This window comes from Schistocerca gregaria, chromosome 2 (genome assembly GCF_023897955.1).
Source record: "Schistocerca gregaria isolate iqSchGreg1 chromosome 2, iqSchGreg1.2, whole genome shotgun sequence".
NCBI lineage: Eukaryota > Metazoa > Arthropoda > Insecta > Orthoptera > Acrididae > Schistocerca > Schistocerca gregaria.
In genome coordinates this window covers 599,430,368-599,448,399 of record NC_064921.1, presented here as the reverse complement: position 1 = coordinate 599,448,399, position 18,032 = coordinate 599,430,368, and the positions used below count along the sequence as shown (strand labels likewise).

The 18,032-nt window shown below is 38.5% G+C and overlaps 1 protein-coding gene and 1 pseudogene across 2 annotated transcripts in view; one reads left to right on the top strand and one right to left on the bottom strand.

Moving 5' to 3' along the window:
- LOC126334536 (sorting nexin-14-like) overlaps positions 1-18,032 on the top strand; it is a 212,843-nt gene that overhangs the window by 20,627 nt on the left and 174,184 nt on the right. For both annotated transcript variants that reach the window (XM_049996893.1, XM_049996892.1), the window contains exon 3: positions 15,179-15,359. In XM_049996893.1, the coding sequence (XP_049852850.1) occupies positions 15,179-15,359 (181 nt within the window). The remainder of the gene's footprint in view (positions 1-15,178; positions 15,360-18,032) is intronic.
- On the bottom strand, positions 12,290-12,407 carry LOC126337328 (5S ribosomal RNA; annotated as a pseudogene).

The window sequence follows — 18,032 nt, the reverse complement described above, 5'->3', positions numbered from 1 at the left end:
GAAAATGCACCATTGTACTTCATAGCAACAAACTTCTTGTCCTCTGGTTCTATTGACACCTTCCTGTCACACATTTTTTTGTTTAGTTTGTAATAAAGTTTCATTGCATCACGATCTTTATATCCATTTGCCTTAGCTACTTGTCTAATTGCGCTTAATTCTTCCACCTCGTCATTAAGAGTAAGTGGCAGTTTTAGCATGCTGTTGATCATAACCCTGAAATATGCCCATTTATGCGTCCCTGAGTGACAGGATTTTGCATTTATAATTGTGTCAGTGGCTGTTGCCTCCCTAAATATGCTAATCTTATGTGTCTCATCTCTTTTAGTTAACCTAAGATCCAAAAAACTTATACATTCTTCTTCTCAAATTCAACTGTGTATTTAATTTTTTCGTGCATCCCACCCATTTTTTCTGCTTTCTCACCTATTTCATTTTCGTCACCTTTGTACAGTAGTATGATATCATTTACATATCATCTGTAATAGACAATTTTCTCGCAGATGTCAGGATTTAGTCCGAAAAACTTATTTCTAGCTCATTCACAAATATTTCAGCTGAAGTACCAGACGAACTGTTTCCCATTGTGAGTCTGTCCTGACAAAAAATCTTGTTGTTTAATTTAAAATAATTAAATGACAACACAAGTTCTAATACTTCCAAAAGTTCTACTGTTTCACCCTGACTAATCTTGTTAGCAAGTTCTTCCTTATAATTTCCAGCATATCGTTTATCAGGATGTTGGTATATAGGTTTACAATGTCAAAGGAAGCACATGTAGCTCCAGCTTGGATTGGTACATCTTTAATCTCATTCGCAAATTCGTAGCTTTATCATATTTGTATTTGTACTTTTTGTGGTATTTTAAGTATGAATCCAATTTCACATCAGTATGCATTTTATTGTCAGACACTCATTTTGTTATGGGAAGTAATTTTAAAAAATAATTTTTAACTAATGGCTGTGCGTACCACAATTTAATCATCACATTGGTGACACTCTAGCTAAAGCGCCCTCTGCTGGCATATGTAAATACCAGGTGCAAACTGAGTATTATCAGCATGTACCATGTACTCACATGTTTAACTTGATGATGATTTACATCAGAATATTAATTGTATGTATGGCTGCTATACGTGGCTATAAACATTTTATACTTCTATATGTTGTGTACCACTAGGACTTGTTAGATTCAGTGCTAACTAATTGAACCTGTTGCTTGCACAATACTTATTTTTGTAACAGATCTGAAGATGCCAGTAACCGAAACTGGTAATAAAGTGTAAAAAATCTGTGTGATTAAGACAGACTTGTAAAAATAAAGTACTGTCAATCACTTTTAAAAATCTTACTGCTTTGACTACCAGTTTGTGTGTGCACCACTTCATAGTTCGTGCAAGATTCAGCTGCTAGGGGTCACCTGGTGTGCTAATATGACAGAAGTTGCGTGTGCAGCCTGCCGGCATTGCCACCTTTTAGAACTTTTGCCTATATGATCTGGAGTACAGGGCTCCACCGGCCTCTTGTGTGTTGCTTATCTTATTGTACCTTGTCTTCCATGTGTGTGAACTGTTCAAGCAATAAATTACAGTGTTCTTGAGTTAGAACTCTTTTTTGGTGATGAGTTTGGTATTCAAGACCATGTGTTCCACTTCTGTCCTTTGAATTTAATTTCCATGGAGGAAGTGCTTAAAGCTCTTCTCAAGCAACAGCAGGTGGCGACTGTTGCCATTTCCAGTTTAATGAGTGTATTGCCACAATCTTCGGTCCTCCTAACAACATATCTGCCACTGTTTCCTGCATTTGACCGTGCAGCAGAAGACTGGCACACAGATGAAGAACACCTGCCATAACATTTCCAGCTATTTCAGGTAAGAGACGTAAACTTGGGCAGGTCCCTTTTTTTTTTGTCATGGATTTCACCTCATGGGTATCAGTTGTGTCAGCTCGCCTCCTTACAAGAACCTTCAAGTTTTTCTTTTGATTAGATCTGTGTGGTACTTTGTACCTATCACTGTAAACATACTCATATTAATGCAGCTCATGCGGAGTTTTACCACAGCCAAAAGCATCCGAAACAATCAAACAGGGCACAGGCAGCAGAACTACATGGACTTAGCCATAATTGTAATTTTGTGACAAGTATCCATAAGGGATGGGTCAAGATGCAATAATATGTTTCTTTCCTAGTAGGTAAGTTTGAGAATGAGCTCTAGGGTGTAAAAATTCAACACTTACATATGTATTGAACGTAGCTCAGTCATTTGAAGTTTCACAGCTACAGGCATTCAGATAGAAGCCTGGTCAGAATTTTCAGAAATCAGTTGCTCTGACCCCACCTCAGTTTGCAAGGAAATGCAGGTGCTGTTGCACAAGTCCAGCAGACATCTCAGCATCATATAAGTAATCAGTATTAGCCACAACAACAGTCTGCGTCACAACAGTGACAGCCTCGTGCTCTGCTGCTTCATTCCCATACTGCTTCATTTGACACAAACGGACCATGTGTCCCTAGAGCCGGGCAACGTGTAATAGGTGGCGTAAGAAAGGACACAGTGCTTCTGTATGTAACTCCTTTCCAAACTTCGTTGAGGTTGAAATGAACATGGATGTGAGCAGTGTATCAGCAGTGATGGTGTCTCAAAGCAAGTTATACATGTTATACATTGAAGTTTGTTTTTATGTTTAAGAGACCTTTGAGAATACAGGTGGACACAGGTCCAGCAGCAATGTTGGTCAGTTCTCAGACGTGTGTGAATTTGGGTTCTCCCCATCTGACTCCAATGTCACGGAGGCTGATGAGTTATAATGAACAACAGATTCCCATCCTGGGACAATTTTCTGCCCCTGTGAGTTTCAAGGCTGTGTTTTGTTCATTAACGTTCCTAATTGTGGACAATGCTTACACTGAAAATCTGTTTTGTTTGGACACTTCTAAACTGTTTGGATTCTCCAATGATGATGAAGTGCATTTGGTTTTGTCTCTTTTTCCCAGGACCTGGTTGGGCAACAGAATTTCAGGCTCTTATTACGATGAAACAGTCTGTCCGCTGCCGTTTTTTTCTGGGTCCACCCAGAACCCATAACTTAACGGGATCAAGTAAAAGCAGAATTAGATCATCTCCAATCCCTTGATGATATTCAAACTATATCTTCCAGTGAATGATCAACACACTGGTGATAGTAAAAAAAAGGGACAGGTAAATTACACCTGTGGGGTGATTTTTAAAGCTGAATTAATGCACAGTCCATCAGTGGTATCTATCTTTTGCTGCGCTCTGAGTAGCTGTCAGGAAAATTATCAGGGAGTTATTATTTTTCAAGGAATGAGTTGGCAGAGGCATATTTACAGCTCCCATATGAGGAGGAATCTAAACGCCTTCTAGTTATTAATGCCCCCAGCCCTATCAGTACCAGCATTTGCTATTTAGAGCAACTTATTGCATCAGGTCCACGATGCATCAACTATTTAGATGACATAGTAGTGTCTGATGCCTCTACAGAGGAACATTTGCAGAACATTCATGCTCCATTTTCTGTTTTACAGTCTGCAGGGTTAAAGTGCAGTTTGGACAAGACGTAGTTTTTTCAACCATCTAATATGTATTTGGGTTTTGAAGTGTTGCATGCTAGCATTAAACAATTGCGCCAGTATATTGATGCTATTGCCATGTTGCCACACTCCACGTCTGTTAAGGAATTACAGGCATTTTACGCAAAATTGTGTACTACTACAAATTTGTACCATATCCTGCTTATCACTTAAAGATGTTCCTTTCCACTGCTCCCTGGATTGCGACCAAGCATTCAAGTTTTTGAAATGTAAGCTGCAGTCGGTCCTGTGTTTGGTAGGCCCCATGTTAGTGAAGGATGTGTCTAAGTTTGGCCTTGGCACTGCCCTTGTTCATAAGAATGCAAATGTATCTGAACACTCTATTGCCATATGCCTCTAAACTCATAAATTCAGCACAACAGCATTATTCTCAGATAGAGAAAGAGCCTTTGGTGATCTTATATGCTCTAAAAAACTTTCATGTTTCTTTTATATGTGCGTAAGTTTCACCTGATCACAAACCACAAATCACTGGTTTCTCTTTTTAACCCTTTAGCATCCTTGCCAGACAAAGCTGCACACCAGTTACAGTGGCGGGTGTTTTCCCTGTCACAATGCAGTTATGAGATACATTTTCGATCTACGTCATACCACATTTGCTGGTTGATCTGAATCCAGAGTTTGATAAGGAGAAATTACTTTGTTTTCATTTAGATGTACGAGCTCAAAATGTTGTTGATAGTTTCCCTATTACTAGCACTGAAATTGAAGCTGCAGATCCTGTTTTAAGTAAAACTGTTTCTTTTGTGCAACATGACTGGCTGGACAAATCTCTGGGCTTCTGATCCTTTGAGAAATTATTTTTAATTTTTTAATTACATAATCGTCTTTCCGCCTGGGCGGAGTGCTGCTGTTAGCTTTGCAGGACACTGCTCCCCAAGTCAAGAAGTCGTCAAAAAGTTAGGCATTTATTACATGTGGACCACTAGTGTGTGTCATGTACAAAAGCGTTAGCATTCAGACATGTTTTCTGGCCAGGAATCGATGGGAAAATAGTGCGAGTTGTTGGGGTCTACCCACAGTGTGTCACCCAGCAGGCGGTTCCCCATGCTGCTTTGTCACCGTTGCCAGATCCACAGCAGCCTTGGGGAGGAGTTCATGTAGATTTTGTGATACCTCTTTTGAATTTCTACTGGCTTGTCTTAATTATTCTAAGTTTCTGTCTGTGGTGCATTGTCTGTCCACTTCTGTGGTGACAACAATTTCAGCTTTGTCAAAAAATTTTGCAGTGGGAAGTCTTCAGTCTGTGTCAGTTACAGATAATGGCCCCCAGGAATTCAAAGATTTATGTAGAAGTAGTGGTACTCTTCGTATGACGGCTCCTCCTTTTCACCCTCAGTTGAATGGGGAAGCAGAATGACTCTGTTGGACATGAAACAATACATTTTGGATATGTCACTGGAAGTAGCTCTTGACTGATTCCGTAGTTTTTATAGGTTCACCCCTCTTTAGCGATAAGAGTCTGACAGAGTTGTTGCACGGTCATCAGCCCAGAACTCTGCCACATCTACTTTGGCTGATGTGAGGCCATCCATTGGCACAACACTCCTGGCCTGGCACAGCTCTTTGAGCTCGCTGGTTTGGCTGCCAGCTGTAACAGGTGCCAACTGTAATTGAGAGTACAAATGGCTGAAGCCTCCCCATCAATCGCACTGCTGAGGGGAGGGCGTCGCAACACGTTGACCAGCCACAACATCGCCTATGCAGCTGCACTATGGGTGCATCTCCGCTGCCCTCATGTCCTCCATCTGCCCAGCCATCTCCTACATCTCAGCTGGTGCCCTCACCTTCTCTGCCGCTGCTGCTGACATTTTCACAACTGTCTCCTCTGCTATGGGTGCCCCCTTCACACACAGTGGGATGCCAGTTCGTGCACAGTTACAGCTGATATATTTGACACTGCCGTCTCCATCACATCCAGTTCTACCTTTTCTGCCGCTTTCGTTGCCAGTTCCTTCCCTGGGTTTTGTACTCTGACATGGAAATGGAAGCTGCACCAGCATTGCCTGCCGTACTGTATGGCCTCTCACAGGAAAAGGGGGGGGGGGGGGGGGGGGTTCACCACACCTATCTGTTCTCATGCCATTTCCAACACTACATACCAGTTGCATCAACCACAGAAGAAATGGACATGAGCACAGTTCTCACTTCTTCGCAGAGGAAGAGGAGTGCTGTAACTTCAAAATTTGTGTGTACACTGCTTCATAGTTTGCTCTTGAAGTTTTTGCTTGATTCAGTCACTAGAGGCTACCCAGCCTGCTAAGACAACAGCAACTGCGTGTGCAGCCTGCTGGCTGCACCTCCTTGGAACTAATGTTTCTATAGGATGAAGTTCTAGGCCCTATTTGGCACTTGTGCGTTGCTAATGTCTTCCACTTATGTGTACTTTTCAAATAATACACTTCAGTGTTCTTGGGCTAGAACATTTTCGTATTTTGGATGTAGAAAGTGGGCTGCAATACTACATGTGAGTGCAGATAGAGGAAAGTCCAGACCTACCAATAATGACAGAAGAATATATAAAAAAGAGTATTGTGGAAATAGGTTAAAAAGAAAGAAGATAGGGAAGAAAGGAAACCCCTATCTGTTGGGGAGAAGTGTTGTTGGTTCCAATGGATAAAAAGTTTGTAAAATAAAAACAGCACATACAACTTCTCAACAGCACCTTGGAAACAAAAGGTAAGTGTCTGTACATCTCATGACTACTCTGTAGTTCACACTTAAGCATTTGGCAAAGGGTTGATAAAAACACTTTGAGACTATTTCTTGACTGTTCCACTCCCAAATAGCAAGTGGAAAAAATGAACACACAATATCATTCTTGTGCAACACAGCTAACTCTTTATTCCCATGAAGTAATTAGTGCTGTCAACAGGGAATCTCAGATGGATTCCATATTCCTAGATTTCCAGAAGGCTTTTGATGCCATTCCTCACAAGCGACTCTTAATCAAATTGCGTACATATGGAGTATCATCTCAGTTGTGTGACTGGATTCGTGATTTCCTCTCAGAGAGGTCACAGTTCATAGTGATAGATGGTAAGTCATCAAATAGAACAGAAGTGATGTCTGGCATTCTGCAAGGTTGTGCCATATGCCCTCTGCTGTTTCTGATTTACATAAATCATCTAGGTGATAATCTGAGCATCCCCCTTAGATTGTTTGCAGATGACACTGTAGTTTACCATCTAGTAAAATCATCAGACACTCTATTCCGATTACAAAATGATCTAGAGAGAATTTCTGTGTGGTGTGAAAAGTGGCAATTAGCACTAAGCAAAGGAAAGTGCGAGGTCGTCCATGTGGATACTAAAAGAAATCCTATAAATTTTGGGTATAAGATAAATCCCACAAATCTAATGCCTGTCAGTTCGACTAAATACCTAGGAAATACAATTATGAGCAACTTAAATTGGAAAGACCGCATAGATAATATTGTGGGGAAGGTGAAACAGAGATTGTGCTTTGTTGGCAGAATACTTAGAAGATGCGACAAACCCACTAAAGAGACAGCTTAAATTACACTTGTCCATCCTCTGCCAGAATATTGCTGCACGGTGTGGGACCCTTACCAGGTGGGATTGGCGGAGGACATTGAAAAGAAGGGCAGCTCGTTTCATGTTATTGTGCAGTAAGGGTGAGAGTGTCACTGATGTGATATACGAGTTGGGGTGGCAGTTACTGAAACAAAGGCCTTTGTTTCAGTGCCAAGGTTATCTTTGCGGCGAGATCTATTTACGAAATTTCAATCATGAACTTTTTCTTCCGAATGCGAAAATATTTTGTTGACACCCACCTACATAGCGAGAAATGATCATCATAATAAAACAAGAGAAATCAGAGCTCGAACAGAATGATTTAGGTGTTCCTTTTTCCCATATGCCATTTGAGGGTGGAATGGTGGAGAAGTAGTATGAAAATGGTTTGATGAACCCTCTGCCAGGCAGAGTAACCATGTAGATGCAGATGTAGATCTCTTCATGAGAGCTCTAATGTATATTATTTTATGATGATTGACATTTCTCCCTATTGCTTGGAGTCAACAAAATATTATGGCCTTCAGAGGAGAAAGTTGTGATTGAAATTTTGTGAAAAGGTCCGACTGCAATGAAAAACACACATTTATTGTAATTATAGCAAGTTGTTGCCTTTCCCTAATTTTACATATGCTTTTTCACTTTCTTCATATAAAAATTCTGACACATTTTCACAGTTGACTCCACTGCCATTCTTGCAAATGGAAGAACATATCAAGCCTGATTTTCTGCAGAAGTGTAGTCCAACACAGCCCAGCTTCATGAGCACAAAACAGTGTTGAGAACTGACTCAGGTGCTGGATCTTGACTCATTACAAGGGGCTTCAGACCGTGGTTGCTGTTAAGCCCAGGCACATTTCTCAGGAGGTTTCCAGTTACCCATCTAATGTTGAACTTGCTGGAACTCTGTAACAAATGCAGTTGCACACCATATTTTTTGGGTGGCAACCTTGCATGATTAAATTGGCTTTTGTGGCAGACGTGGTGAATAGCTGGTACCAGAGATCATCTAGAATCCAGGAAATGCTGACACCTTCACTATACAATTCAGTTAAGACTGTATCATGTGCTGCGTTTGTGTTCATGTTTCTTAATAATGTTGCAAAACTTCATTTTTCGTTGATTGAAAAAAGTGGGTCTTGTATGACATCCAATAATGGCATGGGCAAAGAGAATATGTTCACTGTCAAACTTTTAAGATTCAAAGCAAAACCACTTGCTTCCTGCACTTCCTCTTCCTGGCTTCAGAGAAAATAAGCTTTTGATGCCTCGTCCTCAACAAGTCATCAGATAAGGAGGTCAGCATCTTCTCCCACTATGACCATACTTCCAAAATCATCATTTCTTGAAGCAGGTGATGTTAACAATCATAATGTCAACATCTTCTTGTCCATGACCCACCTCAATGCTAAACTCTTGAAGTTCCATTTTAAGAAGTGTGTCCATGCAATTCTTGTTTTGTTTATTATACGAAAACTTGTCCTGAGCAACGTGGTTTACCTTCTCTCACTCAACAACGTCTTCAGCTGAAGAATATTTTCTAGACCTACAAATTCTCTCAGCACTCTTTGTGTTACACTTTCCTTCCTTGCATGGGTACCCACCAAATACAATAGCAAATTGTGATCCAAAATAAAATTGCAGGTGAGAAGCATAACTTTGAGCTATTGATTTGAATAAACCATTTCAAAACCAAGTTACTTTGTGTGTAAGGTACCGTCCATAGTCTTTTTGTGTACCTGCCTGTGACTCAGCGTATCCTCTATGTGGCAACTGCAGGCTATCATTTTTATAACATTATTTTTATTCCATCCTGAATTTTCCATTGTTTGACTAAGTTAAAAAAATTAAATCTTCTACTCTGCCTTTTGGAAGATATAATTTTTTTTTTCTATCAGCTGGACTGGATTAGTGGGCACTAGTAAGTAACAAGATGATGATCTGGAAATTTAATGCAATTTTGAATAGTCTTCAGCATCAAAGAATCACAAGTTGAAAGTCAACAATACAAATGGAAGCAATGCGTGCAGTATATGCATGATAGGCATCAAGCTCCTTTTTCAGGAAGAATGCTTTGAGACAGTATTGAAAAAGAGGGTAGTGGGCATGCTATAATTGTCTAGCGGCAATTCGTACCTGGTCTTCACTGCCAACAATTCCACATATTAGGGACAACCAGCAGCCAGTGCAGTGGGCTACCAGTGATGATCGAGCACATGCTGATGAGCAGTTGGTGCAGTCTCCACGAACTTTATCAAAATCTGATGGGTGCGATTTAAGTAAGATATCAGTTATTCTTCAGTTAATTTTTAATTTTTACACTGATCTAGTTAGGTAAATGGCAATTTATATAGTGGTCTAACTAATTAATGGAAAATCTCATATAAAGATGTGAAACAATTACTAACAAAGAGATAGAGGGGCTGGCCAGTACTTACCTCAGCTCAGTACAGCCGATAGAGACACAAAAAACAACCGAAAATTTAAGCTCCTAGCTTTCGGAATAAATGTTCCTTCATCAGGGAGGAGAGGGGGGAAAGAAAGGGAAGAAGGGAAAGTGGATTTAGTTACTCACAACCCAGGTTATGAAGCAACAGGGAAAGGAAATAGTGGATGTGTTTGATGAATTTCGATACAGATGGTGAAAGTGTTCAGTGAATTTCATTGGTTTCTCAATGATTTTGATAAAGAAATATATATCACCATTATTAGTACCTTCTTAATTATTGTCAGTACCATTTCTGTAACTCTTTTTAATTATATCTGTGAGGAGATGTATGACCATGGCTTTCACGATAGAAGAGGAGGTATTTAGAAAGTATTGTTCAATTTATGAACAAAAAAATTTTCTCGGGTAGTTGAAATATTTTCTCAAATAGACAACAGATTTCCTAAAATGGTTGAAAGATTTTATAATATGGTTGATAAACTGCTTGATTTGGGTTCTCAGTTAAATGGGATGATGGAAAAACTTGAAAAGTGAATGGAATGCTATCAAACATGTACAAGATTTCAGTGACTGTTTAGGTTTATTGAAAGGAAAATTAGAAAACAAAGTTAAGCAGTTACATACCATTAAACCAGTACGGGATATTCCAATGAATAAAGTGCAAATAGTAGAAGAAGAAGTTACAGAGACAAAAGGTAATATAGAACAAGTCACAAATCAGAATGTGTATGTTCTTGCAGGATTTAGAAATTAAATAGAACCCCAACTGGAAAGATAATGAAGGAACTGATAGCACTAGAAATTTGATAGATGATAAAACATTATTTTCTATTACTACTGTAAAAGCTGAGGTAGGAACTCCTTACATAATGATGGGGATACATCATCTGCTCTACTGGGTATACACAGCACTGACTACCAATACTTTGAATATGTCGAACAAGAGATAAGCAAACAATTAAAGTGTTAACATTGTAGTTCTGCATATGAACAAAAAATGTTTCTTTGAGATTATATTCAGAATTGTAAAGAAACTTCTGAGAACCTATAAAGTAAGTCATAAAGTGAAAATATTTACTTCAGGTGTGCATAATATTTTATGGCCAGTAATACCAGATGGCCTTCAGAATCTTCTGGTTGTATATCTTTTTCATCCACTGTCTCTTGGCTGCGGAGAACTGGCATACATTTTTGTAATAGACACAAAAATGCAAAAAAAAAAAAATATTACAGAATGTGTGACAGAAATACCAACAGCAAATATTGCAGAATGTGGCGTAGTAATACAGGTAACAAATATTAAGAAATATTTAAGCAAGGAGGGAGAGAAACCGAAGGAAAGATGGGATCATGGGACCTCTGTGCACAGTTTCAGAATTTTGAGCATTCAGTTATGTTCATAATATTCAAACCATGGGTGGTCACTTTGGAGAAGTAAGTGTTTGGCACTGTCACAATCTGATTGGATATTATTGAGGTAGTCTCTCAGATAATCACGTCTGTTTTTTTCTATTAACTGTATGTCATTATTAGATAATAAAAAATGAATGTGTGATTATAGCATGAAGAGCAGGAAAGCTGACTAGTACAAAGTGAAGTGAAAGTGTGTGGCATGAATATAAATGTATTGTGATCTGAGGACTTCTTCCAATCTTGTTAGGAGGCAGCATCAATTCAAGTGTATTTTGATAATTTTTTGTGTGGAGAGTCATGAAGAGTTGGGGCATCATTCAATATTATGGTCTTGGAATCATTTTCTTTCACCCTTTAAGGGGAGGACACAGATCGTGGTTTATGTTGATGTATTGTGAGTGGGTGGAGACATGTGTAGAGAGTATGAATGATTACTGTCATTTTAGTACTCTTTGTTCTCTGTGCAGGGTATTACCTTTTTTTCCCCTTGTTCGGGATGGTACCGGCTTTCTGGTTGAAATTTTGCCCATATAGGAGATCCCACCAGTAATGGTAATGATAGTATGGCAATACTGATAAAAGGAAAACATCCTTTGAAAGTCTTCTGCTATGAGAGGCATGCTGTAAATTAATGATTGTGTCAATCCCTTGATGAGTTTCTACATTTGGGTTACTGGTGTGTAATTTTATTCATTTATGTAGGTTGGTTTTGTAGATGATATTTATTAAACAATGACAACCAGGTTGTAGGTTGTGTAAAAATAGAATTTGTACTGTTCGACATTTTTTAAACGATGATATGGTGACAGTGAGAATTTGGATCGAGGAGGGAGGTGTGCCAAGGTAATCTGAGCAGTTGTGTGAACCGCTATACCAATGTGGCCTAGGGGCTAACGCACCTGCCTAGTAAGCAAGAGACCCAGGTTCAATTCCTGGCCATGTTACAAATTTTCACTAACTGCTTCAGTCTGTATGCATAAAAACATATCTGAAAGAGACCAGTAAAGTCTCTTAAGTTGTGTCAGTTCATTTGAATAATGTGATTGGGTTTGTATAATTATCTAAATGTGGTATAGATACAAAGCACTCCCTCTTCAGGCCACATGTGGCCCATTGGGACCATCCGACTGCAGTATCATCCTCAGATGAGGATGCGGATAGGAGGAGCATGTGATCAGCATACCGCTCTCCCGGTTGTTAGGATGGTTTTCGGAGCCACTTCTATTCGGCCGAGTAGCTCCTCAATTGGCATCAGAAGGCTGAGTGCACCCCGAAAAATGGCAACAGTGCATGGTGGCCCGGATGGTCACCCATCCAAGTGCTTGTCACGCCCGACAGCGCTTAATTTTGGTGATCTGACAGGAACCGGTGTATCCACTGCGGCAAGGCCGTTGCCGGTATAGATAGTTAACCTTATTCTTATTTTGCCATATCTAATGAATTTAAGAATGAGCTGCAGGTGCCACTAATTAGTCAGTCAATCCATTTTGTAGTCTGGTTCAATTGCCTTATACAAAGATTTGCAAAATTTTCTGTTCCCTTATTGTCTATCAGTGAAAAACATGTATATAGTTAGTTTTGTTATAGTTCTAATAATAATGAAATGGGATCATAGTACTCCCAAAAGGTGTTCTATATAGGTATGTGGTCCTTTGTTTACATTTAGATATTTGTTTCCTATTCTGTTGTTTGTTATGGGTTCTCTTTGTGTGACCGATGGAGTTCAGCAGCAGAACTCCCTACAAAGAATGCCCATATGATGATTTGTATGTATGTGTATGGGAGGGGGAGGGGGAGGGGGGGACAAGACTTGGGATATGGAGTATTTTTAATATTTTGGAAGACGAATTGCGACTTGTAAGTAACCAATAAAAAGTTCTATTTCTGACCCTGTTAAAAACCTACACAATACCAAGTTTTAAATCATTTTCTTGAAAGAAAAACACCTGATTGCACTTTTTTTTTTACTTTCCCTAAAAGCTTGGGGGAGGGGGGGATGAGTGCCATCTCCCCTTGCCCCTGAGTACATGCGTCCTTGCTCCCTACGTCCTAACAAGTGCTGTGTGGAGCTACCAGTGGGATATGGAGAGTGCCAGGGAGGACCTCAGAATACTGCATCACGAGAGCCTTCAGTGAAGATGTAACACAACAATATTTTTGGAAAAAGAGAAGAGAATAAAACTTTTGTAATGCTATTACTTGGATTCAAGCTTAGCACTTGTTCATGTCATGTGCCTGTACTCTCATGTAACATAAGCTAACTGTTATTTTTAAAAAGTTGGGAGTTCTTAGTAGCAAATACTGACTGAAGATAATTAATTCATTTTGTTTAAAGGAGAGTTTTTTAACTTTTTAAAAATGTTGAGGAGTGAATCTGCAGTCTTTGGAGGAATGCAATAAAGAAATGTGAATAAGTTCAACTGGGTCAAATCTTAAAACACAGAAAGTAGGAGACACTTATTGAAATTTAATCAATCACACATCATCTTCATTTCGACTCCGATCCTGGTATGTCAGTTTTTTGTCCATACACCCTGCATTGTTACTTCCCATTTCACTGTGTTTTGCTGTCTCTGTCTCATATCCTAATGCAAATGGTGGGAGTTCCATGTTCCAGTTTTAAAATTTAATATTTTCCCTCTGTATACCAGCAGATAAAAAGGCATAATCATAAAAACTTAAGGATCACTCCTTGAGTTAGTTGTGGTCCTAGAGAAAGATTTCAGATTTTTAACTAATCTTCTGGTGTAGAATTATATGATTATATTTTTATGTGTAGTCATTTTAGGTAATGAAAGGAACAGAGTATTAGTGCTAATTTCATACTTATGGATTAGAAAACAATTTTAATTTAGAGATCAAATTCTTTCAAAAAATTGCTTTTCTTAATGATTTTTCTTGTTATTCATTGCATTTCAGTTTTATAAGTAAGGATAAAGAAAGCTGAAATACTACTCTGGAAAACTTATTCTTTACAGTGAATGATAATATAAAGGAAACTGTTTGTCCACTGTTTGTGTTAATGGATCTTCTTCTTCTTCTTCTTCTGCTGCTGCTGCTACTACTACTACTACTACTACTACTACTACTACTACAATTTATGAATTGACATTTGTTACTTTGTGAAATATAACAAAATGTTTGGACGGTTAAAAAAGTTTTAAGAGTTGTGAGATTTCTGTCAATAAAAATAATGACCTTACTATGACGAAAGAGTTAATGTAACAAGTGCAACTCATTAATGAAAATTGTGATATTGGTTTCAATTTTGAAAAGAACAAAATGCTGTGACCAATAGAACATGAGGGATTACATTCAGCTATATTTAAATAATGACGAGAAATGGGTGAAAATATTGAAATATAAAACAATTATCTTCGAGCTTATTACACCATGATGATCAATAATTTTATTAAATTTATTAATTGTGTATAGCTTTTGCATGCGTGCTTTCAAATTCAAATAAGAAAATAAACTAAACTTTATCTTCATCAATGTAGGAAAAGATAGATTGCTGCTTACTGTAAAGAAGACACATTAAGTTGCACCCAGGCATAATTAAAAGACACTAGAATAAAGCTTTCAGCTGGAGCCTTCATCAACAAAAGAAAAACACACACCATTCGTGCACACAACCCAGCACATCTCATGCCTACATGACTGTCAACTCTGGTGGCTTTTGCTGATGAAGGCTGTGATCGAAAGCTATATTTAAGCGTATTTTAATTGTGCCTGTCTGCAACTTAATGTCTCTTCTTTATGGTAAGCAGCAGTCTGTCTCTTCCTACATTTCTGATATTCCTACCAGGAGTTTCCATTGTTTTTTAAATTTACCTTCTTAATCCACCTTTGTAGTATTGACTATGATCACATTATTTTTGGCTATGTTACATCTGCATTCAGGACCTGTTCTTGCTTAACTTGGTATAAGTGTGTTACAGTAGTGCTACTCACACATGCAGAAATCTACTACTACAGAACTCTGACACTCACCAACCTGTGTAAGTTTCCACATGTCCAGTTATCAGATTTGATACATGATGTGTAACATTCATTATGAGGTAAACATCTGATCAAACATATTGTAAAGATTTTAAAAAGTGGGCTGACATGTAATTTTCAGCAACAAGAATCTTAGTACCAATTGTTCTGTTTGATTTTTTTTAGCCAATGGCAGGAACTACCAGACATTGTCGCTGTGGTGCGTGGAAAAGCAGGGATGCTGAAATCACAGTCCCAACGATGTGCTGTATGTGGCCGAGGACAATGCAAACGACATCAGCCTGCCACACAGCAGCCCTGGCTTGGCCTCGATGTACCGAGGGAGATTGATACAGCCCTGGAAGAGGTCAGGATTGTGGCAGAATTATCTATTTCTCTGTACTTGCGTAATTGTTTTGCTCTTCCCCCACAAACATGCTACTGTTATGTCGAAACCATCCTATTGTAGCATTAGAATATCTCCATTGAATGATTTAACTATTTGAAAGTTCTTAATGGTAACTTATTGGAAAAGAAAATGTTTGGGCGGACATTAATTTGTAGCAACATTATTGAATCTTGTTTTTAGTTCATTTTCATATAGTCTACATTAAGTCATTTATGAAAATAAACAACATTGTATGTAAGCTTCCCACATCATGTAGGCTCTTTGTAATGTTGTATTGCTCACATTGTATCAAGTTGTTTAGTTTCACACTGTGGCAGGTGGAGAAGACAGTGACACCCTGAAGCAGAAAGGAAGAAATACGAAAGTAAATAGTGGTGCATTTAATTCATATTCGTTTAAGCAGGGATAGTGCACTGAATGCGCCAACTATTTCATCTAATTTCACATCACCATATGTTGGTCATTACCAATACTGTATATGCAGGATAGACAGCAGAAAATTCGGATATTATGTAGAAGTGCTGAGATTATTTTGATGTAATCTGTTACAGAGATTTAGATTGTTCCTTTTCTGACAGTCCCAAAACTTAAAATAAAATTTTCTTCTGGTACAAGGGTGGATTGATAATTTTTTAAAAAAGCTCAATACATCTGATTGCATGAAGTTCCAGTTATTTCATTACTCAGAAAAGAAATATGTTTCTCTCATCGAATAGCGCCCTTTTGCACCATAGTGATCCTATTCATTTGGCAAAATGGTCTTTCAACAAACTCATTGACTGAGGTTAGGAAAAAGAGAAAGTAACATGGAACAAACAGGTAACTGATGAGGTACTGTATTGAAGCCCAGTCCTTGTATATCAGCCATTCCAATATCCAAAGTTTATGCAGACACTTTGCTCAGTTGCAAGACGACCTATTTGGATGCTGATCTTGGTCGTTCGCTATGAAAATATTCAGCAACACTGTGTGATAAGAACCAGTGTTGACAGATTGTCAATCATGATTATACCCTTTGAGTCCAAATAAGCAGTGGTGTGTACTTTTATTGCCAAAAAAACAAGTTTGTCACTGTTTTCACATGCTTTTACTTATGCAAATCCACTGTTTTATAGTGAATATATATTACACAAGTCCTTCAGAATACACCATAACTGACCCATACAGTTTTGAAATGTGTTACCTCTAATGTTTTGAAGTGAAATTAACAAATCTTCACTCACTATACACTCGATCACCTCTTGTGCAAGACTTCATTCAGTACATTACATCATTATTAAATCAGGTCACATCATATGAACTACGTTTCATCTTTAAAATCTCACAAACCTTTATGATCTTCTGTGACAGTGACATGAATGTTACAGACAAATTCTGCAGAAAGAACCTTGGCTGGATGTCCAATGTTGAAGAGGCTATTCCAACAGGCAGTGAAGGAACAAGATGCAAGCAGCTGCATGTTAAGGTGCTCATTGGAATGGATAATATGTATTGCCTGGGCTTGTAGGTCATATTGGGATCATTCCAGTGACTGGCAGAGAAGGTTGAAACCACAAGCCTTGCGCACAAAATTCCATCAAAGCCTCAAAATTTGCAGTGTTATTCTTAGAACCGAACCTGTCTCTCTGGTTCCTGAAGCGAAAGGCTTAAACCAAAGACATCCAGAGGTCTGTGAGAACCTAGACTGGACGTTCTAGACTTGCATCTTAGTTTTGAGGCTTTAGTGTTCCCTTACATGGCTTACGAATGCACTACACATCAGAGACTACTAACCATGTAATCACCTGTGTATGGGGTGCAAGCAAGGATTTTTAGATTAGTTGACTTGCCATCGTTAGCAGAGAATGGTAACTGTATGAGACCCCGAAGTATTAGTATAAGACACACATAAATGTCCACCATAGATGAGACTATCAAATTCCAGTTATCTGTTGTTGAAGCAAGTTGAAGTAAGTAGTTTGAAGTATTCCTAAAAAGCAGTGGATCTTACATAATACTGGGTACAGAAAGGTAGTTGCAACATGAAATTGACAGTACTGAGATTTTTGGGCATAATAAGTTTGTAATAAAGGGAGGTGAGTTCATCACTCAAACTGAAGCTGCTTGTGAGATATGAGGGCTATTCAAAAATTAACCTTCAGTTGGCTACTAAAAATAAGCAATGACATGGCACCCATAAACATATTGACAAAATTCTGTGTGTGAGACATTGGTTCACAATTTATGAACTTTCTTAAGGTACTGAAGTTTCTCATAATGAGAAACCGTCAGGTGGCTTGCGGAGTATGGATGTAGATGTAGATGTAGATTATAATATGCTCTAAAGAATTTTCTGTACCCAAAATCAAATTTGAAACTGTTTTTATTGACTGGTTCCAACAGGTAAGACTGTCATCTTCAGTCAGAAGATAACAGTCTCACCTGTTAAATCAGTTAATAAAAAACAAGTTTGCATGTGATCTTGGCTACAAAGAAATTCTTTAAACCACATACACTCCTTCTCATTCTCAGTATGAGAGACATCAATATCGTAAGAACTGACATCTGAAGATGATAGTCTTACCTGTTGAAACCCTTTAATAAAAAACAGTTTTGAATGTGACTGTGGTGTCTCCACCAGACACCATACTT